This window comes from Zalophus californianus, chromosome 9 (assembly GCF_009762305.2).
Source record: "Zalophus californianus isolate mZalCal1 chromosome 9, mZalCal1.pri.v2, whole genome shotgun sequence".
NCBI classification, from domain to species: domain Eukaryota; kingdom Metazoa; phylum Chordata; class Mammalia; order Carnivora; family Otariidae; genus Zalophus; species Zalophus californianus.
The window spans coordinates 59,623,624-59,651,586 of NC_045603.1; the positions used below are offsets into that span (position 1 = coordinate 59,623,624).

Here is a 27,963-nt window from a genome sequence, read left to right on the forward strand (position 1 = left end):
TGGCTATGGACTTCACACGAACGGGGCCCGCTGTATAAATGCATGGTTGGTATTTACAGGATAGGAGGAGGGCAGTCGCCTGGACTTGGGCCTTTGCTGGGACAAGGCTGCTCAAGGAGCCTGAGGAGAAGGGGCACAGGGCCTGGCGGGCTCTCTTCAGGAACACAACTGCCACAGCCCTGAGTCCCCGCCGTCTGCCTCCACCCGCCACTCCCCACTTGTCCCAGGGGCGGGGCCTCTTGGTGCCTGCAGCTGCGCAGGCGCTGGAAGGGGGAGGAGGGGAGGAACCCTTTGACAGCAATGCAGGATTACGGGATTATACCTCACCCTCACGTGCACCCTTGGCCCCAACCCCGCTGGTCTCTCCTGCCTGTGCTCGTAAGATGCATCCTGAAGGTGCTTTGCTGGGGAGACCTCAAAGCTCTTTACAGACATTGGTCGGATGGGAGCCTCCCAGCCCCAGGGCAGAGGAAGGAGGCAAAGGGCTCAGGACAGCCAGGGTAGGTGACGAACCCCAGGGGCCTAGACCAATCCCAAATTCTGCGGACGCCAGGAAAGGCCTCCTCTCTTCCCCTAGTCAACATTTCAGAATAGGAGGGAAGGAAGATTGGGGTGGGGCGGGGAGGCTGGGGACGGCGCTGAAGCAGTGTAGGTCTGGGGTAAAGAGAACACCCCCCGCATTCCCAGACCCTAGAAAGGCCCCATGCCCTGAAGGAGCCCACTCCCCTCTCCACACACAGGGCTCTGAAAACCCCCAGCTTTCTACCCTATTCCAGCCCCTCCCAGGGAAAGAAAAGGGGGACCCAGACCTGCCAGCTAAGATCTGGAGGGGGCTGAGGGAACCCCCCCAAAATGTATTGCTTAGAACCTTGGAGGCAAAAAGGATGGGGGAGGGCCCAGGGGCTGGCATCTCTGACCCTCCCCCCTGGGCCCTGGGAGGCCTCCAAGAAGCTCCCCTCTCCCAGCCAGCCATCTGGCCATGGGGCCAGGGCCAGGGGGGGAGCGGGGGCGGGGTAGGGGGAGTCCAGAGGGAGGGGGATGGGCACAGTGACCATCGGGAGCCTGAAGTTCCCCAGACTTGCTGCTGGGAAATTAAAGTGCACCCCAATGGGTGTCGGGTGGGGAGGGGCCCTTCCCCCAACCCCACAATCTCTGGCATTTGGCCTTCGGGTGGGTTGTCTGTTCCTCAACCTCCATGCTCCCTTGGAGCAGATGGGGGAGCAGGTCCCGATGGATGGTGCTGATGACATCAAACACTTTGGACTCACTGAGGACCTGGGAAAGAGGGAGAGGTCTCGGTGCTCTGATCTTTGCCTTATCTCCAGCCTGACCTACCTTCTCCAAGTCCCGCCAGACCCCCCACTTGGTCCCACATACAGCTGTGCAAAAAATGCCTGCAGAGGGTGCCCAGCCAAGGGGGGCAGGGGGGGGCTGCTATCAAAGTCATGTGCAACTGACCTCACAGAGTCCTGCATCCTGGCCGGGCCCTGTTCCCCAGCCCTCACCAAGGTGCTACAGAGGCTGGCTGCAGCCTTGCTCAGGCCCTCCCTGTTCTGAGGAGCTACCTCCTTCCTTCCTGCTGGGACTGGACAGAGGGGTGGAAAAATTTCCCTGCTTCCCACTCACGCCCTGGCTCAATTATATGTTCACTTCCTCCATTTTCCTCCCTTTGAAGAGGGAGGGAGAACATCATATCCACTGAACCCCAGAGATGACCCTTCAAAGTTGCCACGTCAGACACCCAGCTCTCTCTACTCCCTACAGATTCTCATGACCCTTCCCCCTCCACCACACAGGCTCACCTGGGCCAGCCCCAGGCTAGTCCAGATTCCCATTCTGGTTGTGTTCATCCTCGGCAGGGGAGGGCAGGGCCTCTTCCTCACAAGGGGACAGTTCGTCAATGGACATCTGGTTGGTGATGCCTGCAGAGGGGCATTTAGGAAGTTGGGACCAGACCAAGAAATATTTTTCCCCAGAACACCAGGAACATGCAGAGAAAGGTAAAGCACTCTCATGCAACCTCCTGCCTTCAAGATGAGCTACATTCAACCCATGCCGACTTAGGGAGAGCCTCTCCAGCCTTCCTCCCCAGCCTTGCTAAAATTCACAACCTTCAACTCACACATAAAGGAAGAGATTTCCCAGCCAAGGCCACCAAGTTACCCAAATCTACTGGGGCACCATTTACAGACCACAATATGCATGGGGTCCCTTGGGCTGTGGAATATGGCTGTTCCTATCTTCTCTCCTGTCCCTGTTCTAGAACAGTCGGGGCCAATCAGCTAGACAGTCTTTCCTGTGATCTTACTTTAGTCTGATCAGTTCCATTCTCAACTCTTGAGAGTCAAACAAAGGGTTGCTCCAGGGCTTTAAGGAAAATGGACCTGCTACTGCTCCATCAGCCACCCTCCCCACAAGGCCTCATCCCCCACCCCCGCCCCCCTGGGTCCAACGGCACCCACCACTTGCTGCCCGTTCCTTCCATTTCTGCTTGTTCTCCTGAATGTGTTTGATCCAGGTAGAGCGGAAGCTGACCACATCAGGGTTGGGGTCTCCCACTTCCACATCCAGAGAAGGCTGGCGCCACTGGAAACTAAAGCAGGCCCCCCCCCCCAACTCCAGAGGTGAGACCCAGCCCACTCCAGAACTGCCTTCACAGCCCTCAGAGTGGCGTGGGGATGGGAGACCAGGAGGTGGCTTAGGGAGACTTATCCTCCCCCTTTCCCTCTGCTGGGTACCCCCAAGTCCATGCCCCTTTTCCCTCAATTTCACCCCTTCCTCTCCACACCTTCCCTCCTACTGGAAGGAAAATAAAAATGAGATTAGCAGAAAGGCAATAAAGATAGAGCTAACGAAGAATGGGTGAAGGGGACCCCAGGGGCAGATCACACCCTTCGGGCCCCATTCTCCCACCCCTGTGTGTGACGTGCAGCAGAGCCTCCCGCGTTTTGGGTAGCCTGCTTCTCCACCACCCTGAGAGAGCAATCAGTGCTCTCTGTGAGTCCCCCTTCCCTCCCCCAGAACCAGGGGACCTAGCTACCCCAGCCACCCTCACCTGGGCTGGTTCTTAGACTTGGAGTCCTCATCCACCAGGGGCTGGACACTCTTCTCGGCCACATCAGTCAGCACAGAGAAGGTGGGCTCCACGATGAAGTCGATGAACCCTGCGGTGACGGGGGAACATGATGGAGAGGTCCCACCCGGAGGGCTGGGCAGAGGGCCCTGCATGGCTGGAACCCCGGCTTCGGGTAAGACGGTGACGCAGGCTGAAAAGTTCCCGGTGGGGACAGCCTTTGCAACGATGTCTTTGTGACCCCACCTTTGCACCCCCAGGCCTTCCACCCAGGACCCCATGCCGCAGCACAGGCTCACTCCACAGGCAGACTGGTTTTGAGGGATGGAGACAGAGACCCCTGGCCCCGGCCCAGAAAGCATCCTGGCCCCTTCCCAGGTCTCTCCGCCCAATAGGAAAGGCCACTCACCGATCTGTGACTGTGCCACCAGAGTGGAAGTACGATCACACAGGGGAGAGAAGGGCAGGCCCAGCTCTGCCTCCTTGTCGCCCTGGAGGGGAAGAGAGGGCGGGAAAGCTGGAGGGGGTGTCTCAGACTACCGGGGGCCGGGGTGCAGCTCGGGGCGGTCCGGGGTTGTTGTGGGAGAAGAGGAGTTTCGGTGCCCTACACCTGGAGATGGTCATGGTATGCAAATGGAATGCAACCACAGTTAAGCTTTCAGGAAAATGACCTCTGATCCCGGGGCTTCAGGATCAGGGCAGAAGCCGCAGGGAGCTGAATGAAGATCTGGAAGCAGAGTGGGCACCTGGAGAACAAAGGGGAAGGAGGGCAGGGGTGGGTTACCTGGCGGAAGAACTCCTCCATGAGGGCCTTGGTCCAGCGGCTGTGAACCGACCACTGCTTGGTTGGGTGGCTGATGTCGGCAGCATGGAGCAGTAGAGACAGGGCCTTGGACTTGTCAATCCTGGTCAGAGCGGGTGGTAAGGGAAGGGAGACTTATCCTTTAGAAGGAAACCTGGACCATTCCTAACTTCCCATCACAAGCCCTCAGCGCCTTGCAGGGAACTTCAGCCAGCCTCTGAGGCGACGCGCACACACACGTGGGGGCGCACACAGGCGCCTGTAAGTGTGGAAGCAGTCCAAGCTCTTAGAATCAGAGGCCAGGGGTTCAAGTCCCCTCTGTACCTATCCCACACCAGCTGTGTGATACACAGCAAGTTACTTAAAATCTCCATATTCCACTTTCCTCAACCCTAACAGGAAATACTAACAGGGGCGCCTGGGTGGCTCAGTCGGTTAAGCGACTGCCTTCGGCTCAGGTCATGATCCTGGAGTCCCGGGATCGAGTCCCGCATCGGGCTCCCTGCTCAGCAGGGAATCTGCTTCTCCCTCGGACCCTCCCCACTCTCATGTGCTCTCTCTGTCTCTCATTCTCTCTCTCAAATAAATAAATAAAATCTTTAAGAAAAGAAAAAGGAAATACTAACAGAATCTGCCACATGGAGTTGTTCTGAAAATTAAATGACACACAACATTCAAGTATTTAGTAGAGTGTCTGGCACATAGTAAGTGCTCAGTAGATGTTATCTATAATCATCATCATCCTCCTCCTCATCATTATTATTATAAGTATTATCATTATTCCCCAACAATGCCACATTGCACACTGCCCCCACAGAGACACTGTACGTGAGCACACACCTTCAGGACCCCCGCACACAGTCTCTACTCCCTTACACACATTTCTACACTCCCGCCTACTTTTAAGCAACAGTCAATGTAATCGTGACATTTGTTCTGTGCTTTTTCTCCTTTAACCTCACATGACTCTCTCACTAGCCCTATTCACATAGGACCTGGTGGCAAGTTGTGGCAGGGAGACCTCTCATTCTCACACGGCACAGATAAGGAAACGAGTCCAGAAAGGCTGCATGATTTTCCCAACATTCCAGGGTCGGGCTGTCCTGCGGCAGCAGTGAGAACACCCATTTCAGACTCCCAGCCCGGTGTGCCCTCCAGCAGACCTGCAGCCCGGGCCGGGTGCAAACCCAGGCCCATGTGCACACATCACACACACACACACACACACACACCCCGGATGCAAACCCAGGCCCGTGTGCACACATCTCACTCACACACACACACACACACACGCCAGATGCAAACCCAGGCCCGTGTGCACACATCACACACACACACACACACACACACACACACGCCAGATGCAAACCCAGGCCCCTGTGCACACATCACACACACACACACACACACACACACACACACACACACACACACGCCGGATGCAAACCCAGGCCCGTGTGCACACATCACACACACACACACACACACACACACACGCCGGATGCAAACCCAGGCCCGTGTGCACACATCTCACACACACACACACACACACACACACACACACACACACACACACACACACACACACACACACACACACCCTTCCGTGGAGATGGACTCAGACACCTGGAGCCAGGAGAGTTTCTACATCCAGGTAAAGGCCCGGCACACCAGCTACCCATGAGTGTGCCCCCGCTTCACACAGCTCTCACTCTGACCTCGCCCTGGCCACACCCCACCAGATGCCACCTCTCCAGCTGCTGCAAGGCTGTCTTCATGCACTTCACTTGCTGGAAATGGCAGGACATGTCCGTGGCCAACACCATCTCGATGACCAGGGCCCGTAGCTCTCTGGATGGACAGAACCAGAAAAGCGATCAGCCCCCACAGCACCGATGGGCCGCAGGTCCAGGGAGTGGAAAGAGAGGGTCAGGGTGATGGGGGGCGGGTCTCTTCGGGATGCCCACTCCTGCCTTCAGCTCACACAAACTCATCCTTGGTGAGGTTGATGAAAATGTTCATCTCATCATCCTGCATCATTCGGAAGACAGAGCTGATGTGGTGATTCTCCAGCACTGAGCGATCATTGTACAAGATGGCACATTCCGACCTGCAAAGCCAAGGGTCATTGCGTCCAGCCCCCTGTACGTGGGGACTCTGGCAACCTCCCCCACTCCCACTGGGCCCCTCCTGCCCCTGCCACATCGGCACCCCTCACTTGGTCTGGATGTGGAAGCTGTTGGTAGTGCCCGTGTGCTCATAGTCGTGGATGGCTGCAGCGAAGATGATGGCTAAGACCTCGATCTCCGACAGGCAATGCTGGGGAAGAGAGACGGGATGACAGGGGCCTCCCCCTGCCTAGCCCTGCCCAAAGACCTCCACCCCAGGCTACGCCCCTCAGCCAAGCCCTTCCGTTCTTCAAGGCCAGCTCCTGGGCTAAGATGGCCAGGTTTCTCAGCTCCCAGAATGGTGAAATACCCCCCTTATCCCAACCTGAAACCTTCCTGCTGTATCCCAGCACCCATTCCCAGCACTGCCCATGACGTTATGGTACACCCAGGAATTCTCTAGAGTAAAATCTGACTCTCTAAAGACTCTGGGATACCAATGGAGAGGAACCAAAAGAGACAAAAGAAAATGGGAGTATAATCTAGACTTCCCAGTTCTGCAGCCATAAGACCCTAAATCACAGAATGATCTCCCGGGACACCTACCACCATCCCTGTGCGGAGCAAGAAGCAATGGACTGTCTGGGTAACATCAGCTGCATGGATCTGGTTGTGGTAAGGGTTCTTGTACTTCCCATAGCCTGTCTCCAGTGCCTCCAGGAAAGTCATCAAAAACACAGTGGGAATCTGCAGTGGGAGGGAGAAAATCGAGCTACAGGGAGGATCTGCAGGAATGGCAGGCAGCCGAGGACTGAGATCAGCAACGCCATCTTTCTTTAGAAGGCAGCTTGGCGCAGGGAGGAAAGCACCGGCTCTGCAGTCAGGTGGACCTGGGCTCACATCCTGGCTCCACCCCCTGCTGGCTGTGTGACCCTGGGTAAGTCACGTGCCTCTGATACTTAATCGCAGAAGATAATACCACCTCCTTGAATGTAATGAGATAAGTACAAGGCATTTAGTAAGTGCTCTCTACAGAGTAGCTATAATTATTATTACTTCCCTAGAGCTTTTTAAGAAAAGAAAACTTCCCTCCTATCTTCCAACCATCCCATCCCATCCCCAGTCGAATACCATGGAAAGGGGTTCAGAAGCAGGGGAAAGAGTAAGAGGACCTAGAGAGGACCCTTCCAGGCAGACATGGGTCACCCCCTCTAAGAAGGCCTTCTCTGTACCCACTGCAACACACACACACACACACACACACACACACACACACACACACACACACACACACACACAAGCACCAACTACTGTCAGTTGTCTCTGTATATGCCCTTGCAGTCTGTCTGCCTCCTTTAAAGGCTCAGGCTCCCAGAGGGCAGGGCTGGTGTCTGCACCAGTCCCTGGATCTCCTGAGGCTGTGAGGAGAGCAAGGTTCAGGACTTGGGGAAGCTTCTGTAGAGATGAGCAATAGTGATGAGACAGAGAAGATATGCCACTAATCAGTCAGACCCTAACATCTCCCACCCCCACCCCGGAGGGCTGTGCCCCAAATACAAGGAATTTTAGAGGACCATTTCCATGACAACTGCCCTTGCTTCTGCGTTGCCATGGTGTCCCTGGAGGGAAGGGAAGGGACACAGGGGAGGAGCTGGGTGCCCAAGAAGGGAATGTGGAGCTTGAGAAGGGCGGCTCCAACTGGAATCTCTGCCATAAGTAAAGACTAAAGCAGTAAGTGCCCCCCTCTCTCCAACTGCCTTGGAGCAAGGCGAACTGGGGCTGGGCCAAACCCAACCTGATGCAGTTATCCTTGGGGTCCTCCAAAACCAGTCCTTCCAGGTAAGGAAGCAGAGTTTAGGAGAAGCTGGTATCTGGAGAATGTCTGAGAACCAGTTTGGAGAAACATGAGCTGGGAAAAGTCTTAGGAAAAGGAGGACCCTGCTGTTCTCTGTCCTGGAGAGGGCAGGACTGGAAGGAAGAAAATGAAGCTGCGGAGGGAGAGGCCTCAGGAAGGCACTGAGGAAAATCTCAACTGAGCATCTCAAGAAAGTTCTGGAAACCTTCTCGGGAGTTGGTGTAAAACGAGTTTTGTTGAGGAAAGGCTCACACGCACCAATCGTCTACTATGGTAAAGTAGGGGCTGAGCATGGCTGGGTGATTTTCCAAAGCCCTCTGAGAAAGGGCCAAGTGGACTCCTTTGACCTCCCCCATGGCCCATTCGGAACATACACATTTTCCTCTGCTCTAACATCTATGTCCACCCCCACCTAAGTGCTGACCAAACAGTCCCATTGCGACTCTTCAACCCCTTCACCCTCCACTTCCAAGTGTGGTTTTTCCACATGAAAGTGGTTTTTTCCAGCCCCTATTCCCAAAAGACACTCCCTCCTGGCCCAGAATCTGGAGAGGACTTCAATTCCATATTCTTCATGGCCAGCCAAGCTGAAGAGCAAACGGAGTTCGCACACCCTCCCTCCCCTCATACAGCCCTACCCAGCCTTGCCAAGAGCCGATCCTCTCCATAAAACTCCTCCGACAGAGACTCTGAGCTGAGGGCAAAGGGAAGGAGTGACCAATTTTATCCCTTCCTCCCCGCTCCTACACGCCGCCCCCCCCGCCCCACGAAACAAATGGAGAGATTCTAGTCCCAAGGGCACAGGCTGACAGCATCTGGACTCTAGGCCTCGGGTGTCCACAGGCAAGAGGCAGGACAGCTGAAACAGGGAGGTGTGAACTCGAGCCAGCCTGGAAAGGACAAGTTACGGGAAAGAAGCAAAGCAGGACAGAATAGAATCCTAGGCTGGACGGTTGCAGACCTAGAGTCTTCTGGAAAGCAATAAATGAAGTCAGAAGCTCAGGATGGAGCAAGTGACAGAAAGGCTGGGCAGGTGGGCACGGGGAAACTTCCCTGACAGTGAGACTGAGTGCGGGAGCCTGTGCTTGTTGGCAATTGCTTGTTGGCAATCTTTTAGAACAGGAATGATGGGAGTGGAGACCCCTGCCCAGGAACAGGGGAAGGATAATGCCCAACCTTAAAGCGGCTGATGAGGTTATGCCGAGTCAGTAACTCAAAAACAATGGTCCTCAGGGCGTGGTCATCTGCTGCCCGGTTCAAGGAAAAGACATCAAAGCACCAGAGGTCCAGGTTCTGTGGAGAAACAACAGACTAGACAGGGAGACTCCCAAGGGGAGCTTCCCAGTGCAGCAAGGGTTGCAGTTAGACTTCAAGGAGGACTTCCCAATGTTTACAGAGACCTGGGAAGCAGGAAAACAAAGACATGGTGATGTGGGCCTTTTTCTCCCCGGGTATCTCTCAGTGCAGGGGAGACAAAAAGATAGGAGCTTGCCTCTGGAGTGGGCAAAATGTCGTTTTGAGCAACATGGGGATGACAGTTAAAAGGGAAGGCAAAAATCACCCCACACAGAGTTTGAAAGTCCCAAAGACCATTCCTTCCCCCAACGTTCTCCTCTTTCCCGAAAACCCACGGCTCACCTTGAGACAGTTGAGGACCACAGTGGAATAGGTAGGGCCCACAGAGGTATACGTTCTCCGGAACATCCTAAGGGCAAACAACGAAAAGAAGCCCACCTATGAAGGTCTGGGAAGTGGGGTCTGATCAGGTGGGGCTGTGGGGATAAGCTCTGGGCGGGGGGTGGGGGGGCACACCACTGGGGGTCTGGTGGGGTCCCGGAAGCCCAGGGTGCCTGGGAAACGCGGACACAACTAGAGGCAGAGGAAGGGTGAGCAGGAGCAAACCTCACCGTTCCACGAAGATCCCAGCCTGCACCGCATGCACGATGCTCCGGAACTTGGGCTTCTCCTCTGCACGGCGGCCTTTGGCCCGGGCCTGCTGGGTGAAGGTGGAGGCCAGCCAGTCTCGTACCTCCGAAGGCACGGCATCTGACCGCAGCTCCTGCAGCTCGTCCTCCGTGTCCAAGATTTGCCTGAGGCCCCAGAAGGGGAGTCACAGAAGAAAGACAGCAGGTGCTTCCACAACCTAGGGACGCTGAGCCCAGCCACACCCCACAGCTCAGGAACGCTCATGCCAGGTGTCTCCCTTCTCTGACCCTCCCCTTCCTTTCTCTCACTATGTTTTTGGTGGTGGGTTTTTTTTTTTTTTTTCTGTCTCTCTCAGGCCACCACTAATGAAACAGGCCACTATGTGAGGTAGTGAGCATCCCAACTCTGGAAATGCTCAAGCAGAAAATGGAATAGATACCACACGTCAGGGAGGCTGAGACCAGCAGCACTGTCCAACGGAAATAAAATGCTAGCCACGTAGAAGTAATTTTAAATTGGTTAGTAGCCACATTAAAAAAGTAAAAAAAGTAAAAAGAAACGGATGAAATTCATTTTAATGATAAGTTTTCTTTAACCAGATACACTCAAAATAGCATCATTTCAATGTGAAGTCAATACAAAATATAGAGAGATATTTTGCATTCCTTTTTCTCAGTCTTTGAAATCTAGCATGCATGTTGCATGTACCTCCATGTCTCAGCTCATACTCGGGCTCAATGGCCACACGTGACCAGTGGCTCCCATGCTGAGCCGCACAGGTCTCAAGGGATTCCCCACTGGTGAGAGGGTTAGGACTACATGAGCTTTCTGGTCCCTTCCAGCTCTGAAACAGTCTTCTCTCCTTGATGCCTGTGTTTGTCTCTATCTCTGCAAACCCCTATCTGTTCCTCCGCCCCTTTATCTCTGTGATATTTCCACCTACAGCTCTTCCTCCCTGCTCTGGCCCTGTCGCAGGTCTCTATCTCCAGCCTTCTGTCTCACTCCCGTCCCTGATCACTGTGGCTGCCCGGTGTCTTCCTGCATGCACGGGTCTCTCACCGTGTCTCGTCGATGTAGACAGCCTCCAGCAGAGAAGCTGTGTACTCCAGGTTTTTCTTCAGCTCCTCAATGTTTACCTCCCCGTTCTCTAGCTGCTTCACCATGTAGCGCAACCTGTGGGGGGTGGGCACAGATGGCGTGCTTAGGCGCTGCTACCTTGTCAGGAGAGCAGGACCCCCCTCTGATAAGGTGCCTCAGTCTTCCACAAATCGGTACTCTCTCCAACAGGAAGAAGAATCGCAGCTAGTGTGTTTCATCCCCGACTCTTGCCACCGCCTGTATTAAGTTTATCTACCCCCAAAGTTTAATCCCAGGCTTTTTTCTGACCCCACCATCCCCACCTAGCGCTCACCTCCCCACACCTGCCTTCAGTCAGTGTTTCCTGAAAACTCTTGTTCAGACTGCCCAGGCCCAGCAGGATGAGGCAGGTACAAGCCCCTGGGTTGATGTTGTGGGAATGATCTGTTTCATAGCCTGAATAACCAAGAGCTGAGACTGCCAATTCCCCGCCAGCAGAGTGAGCTGTGGCGTCAACAGCAATCAAAAGAGCCCCCAAGGTGCTTCCATTACATCCGTTGGTCATGGCAGGGAAGGGGGGCGTATATGCCCACAGCCTCTCTTTCCCTGGCAGGGATGGCGAAAACACAGAACAAAGGCCAATGTGAATGCTCTCGCCTGGCCTCACTCCATTCAGGCAGAGCTAATGGATTATGATTCCAGAATCCATCAACCAGGACAGAGCAGAATTAACCCCTGCCTCGCCGACGCTGTGCCCAAGAGAACCTCTGGCAACGTGTGTCTGTACCCATCCCCTACCTCTGCCCCGCGGAGGGGGGTGGGGCCGGGGGTCTCACTTACTCGATGCCCTGCCTGAGGGGACAGTCCCTCATCTTTTGCACTCATGAACGCTGGGGGTCAGTGATGAAGTGGGAGACTTCTTAGAAGTCTGGCGAGTCCAGCCCAGGCAGCCACAAAGCACACAAAACTCTCTTGACTTTGGTGATTCTAAAGAAAGCAATTAAACATTGCCCTCTCACTCTTTCCCCCAGCCCTGCCCTGCCCTACCTAACCCCCAGCTGGGGGTGAAGTGCGGGCCGGGACAATTCCCCACTGAGAGGGGCTTCAGAAACCTAAGGTCACCCTATGAGTCAGGGAGGAAAAAAGAATGAGTCAGGGACCAGAGGCTGAAATTAGCATCAGTTCCCGGGGACGCCGGGGAGGGAGAACAATGGTACTCCTGAACAGAAGCAACTCCAGAATCCTGGGGTCTCAGCAGCTTTGGAATGGGGTGCCAGAAAGAGTCAGCCCCAGGAAGCATCGCGGGCCAACTCTCCTCTCAGGGGCCAGCAGTCCTGCCGGGACAGTCTGAATGCAAATGGGGCAGAAGGGCAAGGGGGGAAATGGGAGGAAAGCAGTTGTGGGGAACACTGCAGCCTCCTCAGTGGGTGATCTTCAAACCTCACTTCTGGCCTTCCTGCTGCACCGGCTGCATGTGCAAACAGTGGTTGTTGGACAAGAAAGTAGCCGGCTTCAGTAAAGCTCTGCCCCAACTAGGGCTTCATTAGGGATGCGGGCTAGAGGCTAAACAACATAATAGGCTTTCCAGCCAATGAGCTGGGAAGGGGGACTGACCAGCATCTCCCAGAGTGCTGACCCAGAGGTGGCAGAACAAAGAGGTTCGCTCCACCTTTGGGGCCCGGGCACAAACCAGGCCTTCCCTCTCCGGGTTGGTCCCTGTGGCCAGGGAGCCTCAGATCTAGGGGTCACACAACCCAAGAAGAAAGAAAAGCCTCTGGTCCCATCTCTCTCCCAGATTCCTACCCCAGCCCTCCTCATCTTCCACATTGGTCAGCCCTTAAGAAAACCCAAACCTAAACTCACCAAAGTTCTTCTGCACTCTCTCCCGACCCACATCTTGAAACACAGATCCCAGCACAGGCTCCCAAAGTGAACAGCCAAGCCCACGGGTGCTCATTTGCATGTATTCGCATAATCATTAACAATGCTGCCAGCTCTACATTTAAAAAAAAAAGCGATTTATCTCAGATCATCCTCACAATGGGCCTAGAGGGAGGGTGGGAGTTGGGAGGAAATGGCCACCCCTATTTCCAATGCAGAAACCAAGGCTCCGGGCCACAGTTCTGGAAGACAGGAATCCTGGATTCCAATATATCACTTCCAGGCCCTGAGCCCTTGGGCAAGTCACTAATCCTTAACCAGTATCTCTCAAAAGGTGGCCTGTCGACCACTGGCATCAGAATTACCTGGGATACTTGTGAAAAATTGAGGTTCTAGGCCTGGGTGCACACCTACTGAACCAGAATTTCTGAGGGTATGATCCAAGGATCTGCAAACACATTTAACAAACACCCAGGATATTCTCATGCACATGGAACTTTGAGAACCTTTCTTTTAGGGCGCCTGGGTGGCTCAGTTGGTTAAGCGACTGCCTTCGGCTCAGGTCATGATCCTGGAGTCCCGGGATCGAGTCCCACGTTGGGCTCCCCGCTCAGCGGGGAGTCTGCTTCTCCCTCTGGCCTTCTTCCCTCTCGTGCTCTCTATCTCTCATTCTCTCTCTCTCTCTCAAATAAATAAATAAAATCTTTAAAAAAAAAAAAAAAGAACCTTTCTTTTAGAGCCTCTGTTCCTTCCTCTGTAAAACAGTGAAGATGATGATAAACCACCTGTGAAGGGCTGTTAATAAGAATTATTATTTATTTTATAATTTCTTTTATAAATGAAATAATGTATGCAAAAGGCCTGACACATAGAGTGGGGCTCTATAAACGTGATGTGAATTGGAATGAACTGACCAGCATCACACTGGCCCCACCCAACTCACCCCTCATGGCCTTCAAACCAACAAGCGCCTGCCTTCTCCATCCCAAGGTCAGGGGGAGAAGAGTGAGTCTAGTTTGCATGGAGGCTCATGACTGGGAAGCCCCCTAACAGAGAAAATGAGACAATGAAAATGGCCATGATCTCTCCTTCATAATGACAAACCTCATTTGGGCCACACAACCACCTGAGGAGGGAGGTTAAGTGACTGGCCCAGGGTCATACAACTTGTCCATCTCAGTCAAGTGGGCAAGCCTACAACTCACACTGCTGGGGCCTAACTGTGCCCCGCACACCAAAGGTATTGGGCAGATGGGGCTCAATCATGTAATTCGCTTGGAGAGAGGCTGGAGCTCATTCCATCACAGCTCCTCAGTCTGTTGTCTCCCCCAGGAAGTGCTGGTGTCTGTCAGCTCATAGTAGACTGTGAGCATCTTGATGGGACTGACAATGACATGTTTATCCTGTTGCTGTACTCAGAGCACATAGTATGTGCTCAGCGAATGTCCATGAAATAAAAGGGAGGGGCACCTGGCTGGCTGAGTTGGTTAAGCATCTGACTTCAGCTCAGGTCATGATCCCAGGGTCCTGGGATTGAGCCCCACATCGGGCTCCCTGGCTCAGCAGGGAGCCTGCTTATCCCTCTGCCCCTCCCCCTGCTCGTGCTCTCTCTCTCTCTTTCTCTCTCTCTCACATGCTCTCTCAAATAAATAAAATATAAATAAATAAATGGGAGTAGGGGCAGATTAATCAGGTGGGGGGCTATCTGCCAGAGCTCACAATGGAGATCTCTGAGGCAGGGTTTCTGAAACTCTAAAGGAGAGCCTGCGGAGAAGAAGGAGGCTGTGGCTGGCCTTCCACACAACCTTCCCTCCAAATTCCTCCTGCCTCCACTTCTAGACCCTGCTCTTTTATAGCTGCTTTTGAAATCTGAAGCGAACATGATCCAGACACCAGAGGAGTGGGGAGGGAGGGAAAGATTAAAGAATAAATTTGACAAATGGGGAGTCCAAGAAGGGGACCTGGACTCAGGCAGCTGGAAGGTTCCAGGTGCTGAACGTCACCCTCCTGAAGTCTTCTAACTCCCCCACAGCCCCTCCCAGCCCGGCAGTGGCCTCTCTGGTTCTAAAGTCCTTCAGAGTTAGGATCTCCCCAGACCCACCTACAGTCCCCCCTCAGCATTCTTCTGCAAGAAGTCCTACTTCCCCTGCCCATGCACAGGTCCTCATCCAGGCCTAAGGAAAACTGGAAGCTTCTGCAACAATCCTTCCACCTCCACCCCAGCCCTGTTTCACTACACCCACTTCTTTCTCCTTTACCCTTGGCTGCTGCACCCCAGGAAAATCCTCAGACCTGACCCCTGGAAAGCACCAGTCTCTCCCAGCTCTAGGCAGCCCGCTGAAAGAGAAGGCTCAGGGTAGTAATAATCCCAACACCCCAGAAGAGTTCAGTTTCCCACCAGTTCGTTTCTTTGGGCCATCATGGCTGATGATCTGGCAGTTTCCAAAGCCCCCTGTACTCCTTCCAGCACCCATACTCCTAAAAGATCACTGTAAGTAAGGGGCTTAGGACAGGGCAGCCTCAAGCCAAAGGGCTAGGAGTTGGAGGAAGAATCCAATTTCCCTTTGGGGTTTTAAGATCAGATGAGGAGATTTCAGAGGAATGTGAGGTCCTAAGGATGCTGGGGTGAGGAAGGAGAGAAAGGGGGGTAATCAGGGCTAAGTCACCTGCCACAGGCAAGAGGAAGCAATACAAAGGAAAGGGAGACGGGAATGGGAGGAGAATAAGGGGAAGGGCAAGATGGGGGGGGCGCTGGAGAAGTGGACACAACATAGAGGGGCTGTCCAGTCTTGATCCCTCCCCTCCACCAAACTACTCGTGGGGACCCGCAGCCATCTGTCCTCCTCCTACCCCCTCCCCTCCTCGCCCTGGTGCCTACCTGAGGATGGGGCCCTGAAGGTGGCTCCTCTGCACAGGAACAGGGTTTGCCATGGGAATCAAAGTGTCCTACTTCAGAGGATCAAAATGCCGCCCCTGGGGTCCCCAGGGCCCCCCGGGGGAATGACTCCCTCTTTGACCCAACTTCCTCCTCCAGGTCTCAGCAGAACTGAGCTACTGACCAAAGAGAACCCTGGGGAGGGGCACAGGAGGGGCCTGGCTGGAGGAAGAAGGGAGGGATGAGACAGAGAGGCAGCACACAGCAACTGGGTGAGAGGCCACGGGAAAAGTTTCACATCTGAATCAGACCGAAAACAAGAATCTGTTCTCAGAAGAATCCCAGAAAGGACAGAAATAGCACAGTCCAGCCCCTTGCTCTGAGGAGGTGGGGCTCCTCTTTGGGGAGAAGGGGTTAGCAGAAGACTTAAGGGTGCAGGGACAGAGGCCCACCCTGAATCTGATGTGGAGAGGCAGTCGGCCCTGGGAGGGGAAAGGGCCCTGCAAGGGGGGCTGGGCAGATTCAGCTTCCTCCCACAGTCATCTTCCGGGCCCATTTTTCAAAATGAGCTTTAGCCCACCTGAAAGGACAGAAGCCAGACAGCAAAAGAACCAGAAACCACAGGGGAGGGGCTCACTGAAGCTGGGGTTCAGGGGATCCTCACTCAGAGACTGGCTCAACAGAGAGGGCAAGCCCTGCCCAAGCAGTGAATGAAAGTCGGGAGGACTCGCTCAGAGAAACCGAGAGGTGGGGCAAGTTACTCTCCCACGCCCAGCCCCCGTTTCTCATCTGGAAAACGAGCACTGCGGGATAACTGGGTATTAACTGGGGAGAGGCCAATCCAGCCCAGAGGAAGAGGAGAATTGATGGAACGGCCTAGGGCGGGCCTGGGGACTAGGACCCCCCTCTTCCGCCTCCAGACTTTGCCCTCGCTCAAGTTGGGGGACAGATGCTGGCCTCTGCGGCGCGAGGTGGACGTGCGCATACAGCCCCAGCCCGCCTCCGGATTGGCTGTGAAATGACGTCACCAATACAGGCGCATTGGGGCCGCGATTGGTCAGCTGAGGGGCTGGGCGGGGCTAAGGAGGAGAGCTTGGGGGGAAGGCGAACGCGTTCAGTGGAGAGTTCCGCGCCACTGCATTCTCCTTAATTTAGGGTCTAGGGCTGAGGATAATGTGGAAATGAGGAAAGGGGACTCGTGGGGCTGAGTTTGACAGAAGAGAGGGAAAAGAGAAGAAACAGACCAAGCACCAGGATTTTATGACGGGAAGTCTTCCTCCCCACCTCTATCCCCCAAAAGCAGAGAGAAATTAAAAAAGCTTGTCACTGTGCCAAAGCCTTGAAGGATTATAAACAAATGAAGTTTGGGAACCTGCTGTTTCTCAGCTTCACTGAGTGCTGGGACAAGTGGAAGTGGGCTTAACAGCAACGAGAGGAATGAAGTTAAACATCTACAAGTTGTTTTCTAGTCCTGGTAGCCATGAAGCAGGGCTACTGCAGATTTTGGAAGAAAGGAAACCCTCCCTCTCTGTGTCCATCTCATTCTCTCTGCGCTCCCAAAACACACACACACACACACACACACACACACAGATTTTGGAAGAAAGGAAACCCTCCCTCTCTGTGTCCATCTCATTCTCTCTGCGCTCCCAAAACACACACACACACACACACACACACACACACACACACACACACACACACACACACACACACAGATTTTGGAAGAAAGGAAACCCTCCCTCTCTGTGTCCATCTCATTCTCTCTGCGCTCCCAAAACACACACACACACACACACACACACACACACACACACACACACACACACACACACACACACACAGATTTTGGAAGAAAGGAAACCCTCCCTCTCTGTGTCCATCTCATTCTCTCTGCGCTCCCAAAACACACACACACACACACACACACACACACACACACAGATTTTGGAAGAAAGGAAACCCTCCCTCTCTGTGTCCATCTCATTCTCTCTGCGCTCCCAACACACACACACACACACACACACACACACACACACACGTTGGTTGTTGTTTTTAGAGAAAAGGCATTACAGCCCGAGTCGGAGACCCAGAACTGACACCCAGGGGATGAGGGACAAGTCATTGCCTGTTTTCTGGCCATGCCTGCTTGGAGGGACAGGGATAGGGTAGGAGTGGAGGAAGGTGGTAGCCGGCTGCATACAGCCTGAAACACCAACAAACACCAAGCCAGGGCAGCTCCCCTCTCTCCCCTGACTCCAGGCCCTGCCACCTCAAGCAGGCACTCACCTCAACCCTCCTACCAAAAGGTGGAGATTTCTTAGACTAGAAAAGCTTTGGAGAGGATATTTTGTCTATCCCTCTGCCCTCTTGCCCAATAGAACCAAAAGCTGGTTGGACAGATGACTGCTTACCATCTCACCACACATACGTACCTGCTGCATCGCCCCAGCATGCATTCCAAAAGTGCTCATCCCAGTCTATTATTATTATTAACTGTTCCGAATAAGAAAGGATACTGGCCAACCACCAGCCCTTCCTGGGGTAAACAATTTCACACATATCCACTCACCCGTGCATCTACACACATACCACATCTCTGTCCAAGCTGGGGAGACTTCCCTGGGTGGGAGGCAGGACGGAGCTAGGATGACCCCAGCAGAGTCCAGCATGGATCTGCCTTTAGTCTTTAAATTTAGTTTAAAAATAACAAGGAGCACAACCATAATGCCTCCCTCCCAGGCCCATTCCCAGCATTCCTCACCTGCCCTGAAGAATAGGAGTTGGGATAGGGAATGAACAAAGGATAGAAAACCCTGCCTCTGGTCAGCGAAGAGAGGGGCTGGGGACGGGGGAGTAGGTGGGAGTGGGGGGTGGAGGTGTGGGGTGTTGGGGAAGGGATTAGCCAGCTGATCTCAAGTCTCCAAAATCTCAGAAATTGAAAGAACCAAAGAAGTCACCTAAATCCAATGGAAAGAGGACATGAATTAAAATCGGGAGATTTTGCCTAGACTTTATCACTATATGTGACCTTGGGCAGGACACTCTGAGGTCATTTCCCTGTCTATAAAATGGGTAAGCAATATGTGCCTCACAGAATTCGCACAAGGATCAAATGAGATTACATGGGAGCAACTTGGGGACTATAAACTGATGCATGAATGCAACAGATTATTCCTTCGCCCAACCCTTTATTTAGTTTGTTCAGCAAATGGTTGCTAAGAGTCCTCCATGAACAAAGTCTCCTATGCCCACCCTGTACCCAGGCCCTCTGGTGTGGAAAAGCCCTAGCCACCCTGCCGCCACCAGTCCAGATGTCCAGGGCTTCTCCCCGGCTCCTTATTCCACAGGGGCCATGTGGCTGTGGAGGAAGAAACTGGGGAATGTGCACAGCATGGGGCTCCAGAAACCAAAAACAACCAGCTCTCCACCTTACCCAAGCCCTGCGCTCCCCTCACTCCGCTGGCTTCCCATTGCTACACAAGCAGCCTCGGTTCTGGCAGTGGCGGGGGTGGCTCTGGAGATAAAAATAGCCCCCCTGGTGGCAGAGCTGGGGTGCCATCCTGGGAGGCGGCAGGCCTCGGGTTGACATGGCAGCAGTTGTAAGAGATCTCTAGGCACTGGACCGAGGAACTGGGTGGAGGGAGGGTGGTGGAGGATGGGGGGTAGTGTGGGAAGAACAGAAACCAAGAGAGCAGCAGGAGGGGAGGGGGCAGGAGGTACTGGGGGGGGGGTAGGGAGGGAGAGAAGAGAGATTTGAACGATGCTGAAGGCTGAAGAAGGTCTAGGAAGCAGAGCGGCAGGGGTGGGGGACTTGGCTCCCACCCATGCTGTGTCTGAAAGCAGCTCCCCCTCTGCCTCCTGTCCAGAAGCTGTTTCTAACAGGTGTTCCTAGCAACCGCCCAGCACAGCTCACATCAGATGAGGCAGAGGGTAACCTAAACAGCTTGAGCCTTAGCCGGGACTAAAAAGACCCCAGATATCCCGGCTCCGAGCCTAGCATGCAACTGAGTCACCTCTCCCTCAGCCTCATACTTCAGCCCTAAAGAGAAGGAGGAACTGGGAGGCGTGGGCAAGAAAGTCCAAGGAAGGCTAAGGAGAGAGGAGGCTCCCAGGACCCAAGCCAGAAGAACTCTCTCTCTGGTTTGCTTGCCCACCCCTCTTCTCCCCCCACCCCCACACTGTTTAATTCTGCTCATTAACCACCTCCACATGGACCACCCCACCAGCCCTGCAAACCACATCCCAGCAGATGTTCCAGCAGATGCCCTGTGTCCAGGGGGCCTAGCAGATGTCGAAGGCGGCCTGGGATGGGAAAGGGAGTTGGAAGGTTGGCAAGGGACTGACTGCAGGTGTGATGGGTGTGGACCAGTGCAACTGGGGTCTGGTCCCAGCCCTGCCCCCAAACCTTACCAACTACCTCTGGGCCTCAGTCTCCTCCTCTGTTACATTTTATGGTTCTCAGATGCAGTGCCCTGGTTGGAGGCACTAGGGAAATAGGATGCCTGGGTCTCAATTCCCTGGTTCAAGTTCATCCTTTCTGACTAGCTCACTGCTTCCCCAACTCATCCCTAACCTGATGCTAAAAGGAGGAGGGTGGCTTTCTTCTCTATCACAGGAAGGTCACATTCTAACCTCCAGGAACTTTCCAGGAAGTTCTCCCACATATCTATCTTTATTCCACCTGCTGCAAACAAGACAACAGCAAGTTTTCTTGGCATTTCAAAAAAACAGAAAGGAGAACAAGCAGGACAAAGAAGTCTTTCGGGTGAATCTGGTGTGATCTGATTTATGGTGTTTCGTTAAGACTGGAATTTCTAAAGCCACTGCCTAGTAGAGATACAGTCAGGGGTTTGGGAAGGTTGGCAAGTGTGTGCTCACTCAGCCCAGGCCCCAAGAAGTTTCCAAACATGGTGGGCATCAAGAACGGTGCCATATTAGATATGCAAGAGCTGACAAACAGGGGAGCGGGGAAGCCAAGGAATAGCAAGGAACGGAGAAGCTTCTCTAGCCCCCAGGTCTTGCCTGCCAAAAAATCACAAAGCCCCCTGGAAGCCACGCTCCTTTCCCAAAACCAAATGGTGCCAACACCAGCTGTCAGCCTAATCATGCCCCTGCGGCCACAATAACTATTTGCAAATCTGACTTCTCTTTGCAGCTGCAGAATCCGCTGACCCAGGAACCTGGTGGTATCCAACAGCACCACCTGAAGCTCCCCGCTTCTAGCTCTTCTCCCAGCCCCACGCCCCCAGGCCTCTCCCTGGGTCTCCCCTGCCCTTTCCCCACCAAGCCTGCTTCTCTACCACAACCCCATCACAGCTCCCTCAGTGGACTCCTGCCAGGTCTGGGAGGCTGAAGTAGAATCCTAACCTGATGTTTGCTTCCCCCGACCCACATGGATGCAGCAGGAGCTGAGGGGAGAGGAGCAGCTGCAGGATGGGGGGGGGGGGGGCAAGAGCACAGGCATTAGGGTCCTCCCCACACTGAATGGACAACTCGCTTTCCTCCTTTTCCCTTCTCAGGAGCCCTCCTTCCCCCTTAGTTCCCAACTTTGCCCCACTCAATAGCCCCAGGATGCTCTCCCAATTCCCGAGGATCATCAAGTCTTCCTCCCTTAGGGCACAATCTCATTATCTAACAAGTTCCAGACTCGGGGGCGGGGGGAGGGGGGGGGCCTCACCTCAACCCCACCTGCTGCCCTGGTTTTGTCCCTTTTTCTCTGCTCTTGTCCTGAAGAGAGTTGGAAAATAGCTACTCAACCTCCGTACCTGAGAAAATCAGCCCCCTGAGAGCCGAAGACAATTACTTGGCTTCCTCCCCAGGGGAGCTGGGGGGATGAGGTCACTGAGGAGGCCAAAGAAAGGCCTTGCAGAATACGGCGGTGGAGGCGGGACTCCTCAGGCTGTCCGGAAAGGCGCCTGCAGCCCACTCACCCTGCACCACCACCCCCCCCAGCACCGGGGGGGGGGGGGGGGGGGGGCGGCGGAGGAAGGAGGCCCCAGGGATTTCCTGGCTCCCGGCCAAGGGGAGAAAGGGGTAGGGGCATTGAAGGCCAGAGAAGCCCAGTGGAAAGGAATAGGGAGAGAGGAAGTGGGACAAGAGAGAAGAGCAAAATGCAGCCCAGCAGAGAGAGATGGGAACAAAGGAGGAAAGGGACAGAGGGAAAGGATGTGAGAGCAATCAAAGAAGAGGAAAGCAGAGGGAGCAGAGAAGTTGGAAACAAACCCTCAATGATTTCTTTAAAGACTCCAAACAGAGGGAAAGATGTGTTTCAAGGTTCCCTGCTCCTCCACCCCAGTCAGATGAGGGTGGCCAAAAAAAGAGGGCAAGGTAGGGAACAGCCACTCATTTCTTTGCCTTCAAGAGCTCCCTAGACAGCGGGCAGGTGGAAGGGGGTCCAGACAAGTCCAGACCCGTCCCCTCCCCTCCTGGCTCTCTCACCTGGCCTTCCAGGACCAGTGTGTCCCCAACCTACCTCACCCTCTTCCTGGCAAAAGTGACAAACACAACCTTCCACTGTAGAATTTCCCCTCTCAGTCTTTCTAACTGGCCTCCTGGGGCTTCTGAGCAAGCAAAGTGATATTTGGGTTCTAAGGGACTTTAGAGATTCTCTAAAATAAGGTGTGGCATACCTGATCACATCACCCCCAAGGCCTAGAAATGCAGGATAAATGCCAGAGGAGAGTTTCTCCAGTGCTCACAGAACTCACCAACGGCAGTCCCTGGGGCTGGCCACACCCACCAGCATCTTAGAACTACAATTGCTCTATCCACTGGGAAAAGAGATGATAGGAGTAAGTCCTTCTCTTTTCTTTTGACCTCAGTGGCCCACATCCTTTGTAAAACAGCCCCACTCAGCCTGCTAGTCTCTAAGCTCAGACACCTGTCTCACCCCCTCCAGACAACCATTCATCAACAAGACTATTCCAAATCACGTCCCAGACTACAGGACTTACACCTATTAAGTAATTCATATTCCTCCCTCTTGAATTTTTATTGTTCTCCCCAACCAAGCCAATGGTCCCCCATTCATTCCCATTCCCCCACCTCTTCACACAGAAAGCTCTCCAATGCTGAGAGAACTCCAGACTGTATCATTTCAAAACCGCTTTCAGAGGCATGATCTCCAATGAGGAACTGAGATTCAGGGAGACTACATGACCGTCAAGATCACGCAGCTGGGGGCGCCTGGGTGGCTCAGTTGGTTGGGAGACTGCCTTCGGCTCAGGTCATGATCCTGGGGTCCCGGGATCGAGTCCCGCCTCGGGCTCCCTGCTCAGCGGGGAGTCTGCTTCTCCCTCTGACCCTTGCCCCTCACATGCTCTCTCTATCTCATTCTCTCTCTCAAATAAATAAATAAATAAATAAAATATTTTTTAAAAAAAGATCACGCAGCTGGTAATTGGCAGCATGGGACCTCAAACTCGAATCTCCCACCATCCCCTCTGCTCTTCCCCTCTCACCACACTGCCACTCTCGTCCCCTCCAGCCACCTCTTCTGACCAGAGGCCTGTGACATTCTTCCTTTGGTCTAAATTGATGTCCCCTCTCTCTGCAGCTCCCTTTTTTACCCTCTATTGTCCAGAGATGCCCCATTCAAGGCACAGCTGATGAAAGAAATGTAAAGACGGAAGGGAATGATGGGGGAGGGGGGATATAAAACCCAGGGAGGAGACATTCCCTTTGCCACGGTTGGAAATGAAAGAGGAAGGGCTGCTCCGTGGAGAGAGGCACAAAAAGTCATCTTGCCAAGCAAGGCCTGGGAGAAATGGTGCTCCTTTTTCTCCAGAGATCCAGGGAACCACAGTTTATCTTGCCGTCTTCACAGCAGCTCCACAAACATATGCAGGAAAAGGGGGAACCACTGCACAGCTTTCAAAACCAGTGAGAGCCACAGAAGATCACTCCGTGGGGCATATACAAAATGAGGACAAAGGTGGGATGAATCAGTCAGTGAGGCACCCAGTCCAGTCCCTCAGCTTCTTCCTCCTGCCCATTTGATCTCCCCGGGATTATAAAAAAACGTTGGTGTGTCACAAACACATAGACAAGATCACATATTATCCCATTACCTAGACACACACACACACACACACACACACGCACTCACATACATCATCTCATTCATACACAGAGCAATCTCAGGTATTCGGGTAAGTGCAAACCTTCCCAACATATTTATTATCACACATGCCATTTATAAACCTGAAAACAAAGAGACATAATCACAGAGCCCTGACTCCACGCGCTGTCCCCCACCCGCACGCCAACCTTCACCCAGACACATATGTATACATGTCAGGCATTCACGATTTCATCCTGATACGTCTCATTCACACGTCCAAATAACGTCTCCATATCCTCTCTGTAACTCCTTCAGTTCTGGGCTCTGTCCTGAGGTCCTCAAATCCCGCACCTTTTAAACATCTCCCTCTCAAAAAACACCACCACCTCCTTTTCTTCCACCTCCATTTCCTGCTACCCCCCCCCGCCCCTGCCCACGTACAGGAGCACACATACCACAGAATCAGAGACAGAACTGGGCTCCGTGACATATACGTGGATACTCATTAATTCATTTGTTCATTCCTTTATTTAACAGCATTTCTTGAGTGCCTATTATGTTTCAGGTACCACACTAGACTCTGATGAAACAAAGATGAGCAAAAAGAACCCCCAGCGGGGTCCTTGCTCCAGCTCAGCTGAAATGACCTTGAACCGCAGCTTAGGACATAGAGCCTAGATCCTGGGAGTCCTGAGTCCCATGTGAAGAAAGGAGAAGAGAAAGGGATTGTGTTTATACTATCCCAAAGGAAAAGGGAGGTTCTGTCTATAAAATCCCAGGACAAACTGGGGCAGAGGGAAGAAAGTGATGTTTGTACTATCCTGGGAGAAGGAGAAAGAATTCATATATATGCTTTTCTTGGGTGTGTAGGCCCCCCCACCAAAGGAAAAGATTAGGCAGAAACCGAAGTGGTACAGTTTTACTACTTGGATGGTGTAGCAAAATGAGGAACAGGGTGCCTCACCCACTCTCTACTCCACTTGATGGATTTGAACCAGATTATGCAAATTCAGAGGAGCAGGGACTGTGTCTACTTTGTCCACCACCATACCCCAGCCTCCAGCACATCACCTGACCCTCAGGAGGCACTCAGTTAATAGTTGTTGAATGAATGAATGAGCTAAGGATGGCAAACCAATCTCTGTTCACAGATTTTAATGACTCACAAAAGACACAGAAAACTCCTTGCTCCTGAGTCTCCCCTACACTCCTCAAGGCCCTCTCGTCTCAGAGAAGGGTAGACAAGCCAGTCAAATCTTTCATCTTAGGGTCAGAAATGCTCATCCTGCTCAAACCATCATCTCCAGACTCCCTATTCCAGCCTCTCTCATGCCTCCACTTCTGAGTCTGCCTAGTTAGAAAATTTTTCTTGCTAGGTAGAGGTGAAATCCCATAGCCAGAGACTCTTCAGCTTATATGCTCCAGATTCTGAATTAATCTTTGGCAGAGTCCTACTGTGGGAAACAGGATTCCTGGAGGCCCTTCCCAGGAAGAAATTGCCCTGCAAAATTATATTAGTATGGGCTTTTTAACCAGAGGCAAAAACACCAGACCCGGGCTCCCTGAAGACAATCTAGATGTCCTAGATTAGAAATTAAAAGGATAGTTGGGGGGCGGGGGGGATAGAATGTGTTGTGTGGGGGAATCAAGGCCTTTATATATATGTCTTCATTTTTATTCAGTACACAGCCATGAGATAATCGTGCGCATCCCCCTATTCCCATACTAGAGCCTCCCCAGTATTCAAACAGAGCCAAATCCAGTAAGTCATCCACTGGGGATCTACCTTTATATCAACATCTTGCTCTGCTTTGAAAAGTGAGGTTGAGAATCTATTCCTGGTGATTAATAATATGGAAATGGGCCTTTTCTGGGTAAGTTATTACATGCAGCTAGCACTCTTAAGGACCAGACTGCTGAAGTAAGTGAAGACCGGAATAATTTAATCAATAAGATTAGTGATCCTTGTCCACCCTGATCTCCTGTAAGGACATCTCAGCTAATGCACTAGGTAGGGTCAGCTGCCTCTACTCCCTTCTTTCCCTGGGTTTCAATGCCTCCTCTGGGGATCCTCGTCTCTCACCACTGAGCACTTCTCATACTAAAGGAAGAAATAGCAATTTGCTTCCAGGAAAGACTTTTGGTTAGAAAGGTATGGGAGACAGTGAAACAGGTACCTGGAATGGAGGCAAGGAAGGTATATCATGGGGAGAAGCCATCCTGGGACACCTTGAATTCTCTCATTTATAAGCCCTGAGCCCCCTTCTTTGTCTTTCCACCACTTCCTTACCTGCCACCGCCCCCCCCCTCAGCTTAGTTACCATTAACAGAGCATCGTTTTCTATCAAGAATCACTCAGTGCTCCTCCCAATAAAAATCAATTCAATCCGGTTTTCCATTTCTTCATCCCAGAACTCATTCCAAGGCTGCGCTTCAGAGAGCCCGGCAAATTGCAATGGCTAGAGGCAGCAAAGGACAGGAAGTGAGAAGCACATTTGGATGCCAAGCCTGGTTGCCCACTGGGCCTCAGTTCTCCCTAAGGCCTCACGAAGCAGCTAGAGTATAAATCAGACCCACCCACCCAATATCAAGGCGTCATCTTACTACCACAGGTGAAGTATTTTAAAAACAAAACAATCATTAGCATCTATCCATCTCCTACCACCATCTCTCCCTCCACCAGAACCCAGAAATGGAAAGCTTCAGCGCTCATTATTGAAGATAATGATGGAGGAACTGGGTTTTGGGGCTATGGTTCCTGCATTCCCTCACTGAACATCTACAGCCTCTTTTCCTGGGACCATTGGGAGTCATATCAGGGAGAGGGGCACCTTCCCTCATTCTCTGATTAAGAGTCAACAGACTGCAGAGGTTACCAGATGGCGGCTGACTGGGCGAAAAATGTGCTGCATGGTTTGTCTTTGACCCACTCCTCTCCTTCTCTGAGGAACAGAAAGAAAAGTTGCTTCTCTCCCCTGGGACTGGAGTATGGGACACCTGAGTCCCTCGTTTCCCTATTTATCCAGCAGCACTGCCCCCCCACCCATGCCCTCCTCCTACAACAAGAAAAGATGCCTCAATGTACTTGGAGATCCTTGGGAGACCCTAGAGCAACAAAAAGGTTTTGACAGTTGCCTTGCCCCTGTCAATCAATCTTTCTTCACCACCACCACCACCACCCCAGCTCCCAGGGAGGGGCTCCACCCCAACTCTTCCAGATCCCAGCCAGGACCCCCAACATTACTGTGCACAGTGGGTTTCCCGGCCCCAAGAGTGATGAGCAGCTCAGGTATGGGGCGCCCCCCATCCCCACCCCCTGAAAGATGCAGGAGGCAGAAACCACCAATCCCAACAGAGATACATATGACCCACAGGTTGGCACAAGTATCCCCATGCACTAGATCTGCAGCTGTGTGCAATCACTCTACATACATCTGTGTGTCCCACGGACACTCATGCACACACATGTGATGTGTGTCTCACATCTGCACAACCCTGCACACGGATACGTGTGAGTCAGCCTGGCACCTCCTGAATGCTGCCCGTCTGCAGCCCTGCCACACCACACATAGTGTGCCGCCTCTCCGCGCTGCGTGTGTCACCCGGGGGTCCACAGGCACAGGCACATCGTTAGCTTTGCAACTCCTAAACCCGCTCCAACCAGCCGGCTTGCTCCGCACATGCCTTGCACATGTGGCCTGGCCCTGCGTGTCAGGGCAGCTTATTTCCTCGCACCAGCCAACATGAGTGCGGGAGAGAATCCACGAGCCCGGCTCCGACTACCCGCCCCCCCCCCCCCGCCCCAGACTCCCGGAGATCCCTTCCCCCCACTCCCGGCCGGGGACTCACAGGGACCGAAGCTTAATCCACATCTTCTTGCTGGGGGCTGACTTCAGCTCCAGCGGTGACGGGCAATCCGACTCCAGCATCTCGGGATGGCTGCGGGGGGACAGCTCCATGCTCAGCCTCTGTCTGTGGAACGGAGGGAGGAGACGGCACCGCGGCTCAGCCTCAGCCCGGAGCCGGGAGCCCCTCCCCGCCCACCCCAGCCCCTTCCCACCTGCGGCTGGCGCGGACCAGCCAGGCCGGTGTCTCCGGGCTCGGCCCAAGCTGGCAGAGCTGCAGTTCCTGCGGCTCCTGCTCTCGCGCTGTCCAGCCGAGCTCTGGCTCCCAGTCCGAGCCCTCCGCGCCGCCGCCGCCGCCGCCGCCGCCGCCGCGCTGCCGGGGCCGCCTCCTCTGCTCTCTCCTCCTCCCCCGGCCGGCCCCCCTCCCTGCGCTCCCTCCTTTCTCGGCCTGCCGGC

At 53.5% G+C, this 27,963-nt stretch overlaps 1 protein-coding gene and 1 long non-coding RNA gene across 7 annotated transcripts; one reads left to right on the top strand and one right to left on the bottom strand.

Annotated features, from left to right (window-relative positions):
• Window positions 1-22: 22 nt before the first annotated feature.
• On the bottom strand, window positions 23-27,951 carry PDE1B (phosphodiesterase 1B). 6 transcript variants are annotated; one of them, XM_027593070.2, is made up of 17 exons: window positions 15,601-15,740; window positions 12,705-12,837; window positions 11,682-11,828; window positions 10,824-10,937; window positions 9,746-9,928; window positions 9,477-9,543; window positions 9,015-9,131; window positions 6,590-6,730; window positions 6,094-6,194; window positions 5,860-5,985; window positions 5,625-5,726; window positions 3,858-3,978; window positions 3,483-3,564; window positions 3,056-3,164; window positions 2,463-2,593; window positions 1,803-1,922; window positions 23-1,275 (listed from the first exon to the last, which is right to left on the bottom strand). In XM_027593070.2, the coding sequence occupies exons 3-16, from the start codon at window positions 11,711-11,713 to the stop codon at window positions 1,819-1,821; spliced, it is 1,530 nt and encodes a 509-aa protein (XP_027448871.1). In that variant the 5' UTR covers window positions 11,714-11,828; window positions 12,705-12,837; window positions 15,601-15,740; the 3' UTR covers window positions 23-1,275; window positions 1,803-1,818. The 6 variants fall into 6 exon arrangements, with proteins under 6 accessions (XP_027448871.1, XP_027448869.1, XP_027448868.1 ...); XM_027593068.2 differs by lacking the exons at window positions 11,682-11,828; window positions 12,705-12,837; window positions 15,601-15,740 and adding exons at window positions 27,512-27,634; window positions 27,723-27,951; XM_027593067.2 differs by lacking the exon at window positions 11,682-11,828.
• On the top strand, window positions 2,504-3,475 carry LOC113921813. Its single transcript, XR_003519822.2, has 3 exons — window positions 2,504-2,624; window positions 3,094-3,248; window positions 3,334-3,475. It is a non-coding gene; the product is annotated as an uncharacterized LOC113921813 (long non-coding RNA).
• Window positions 27,952-27,963: the final 12 nt, after the last annotated feature.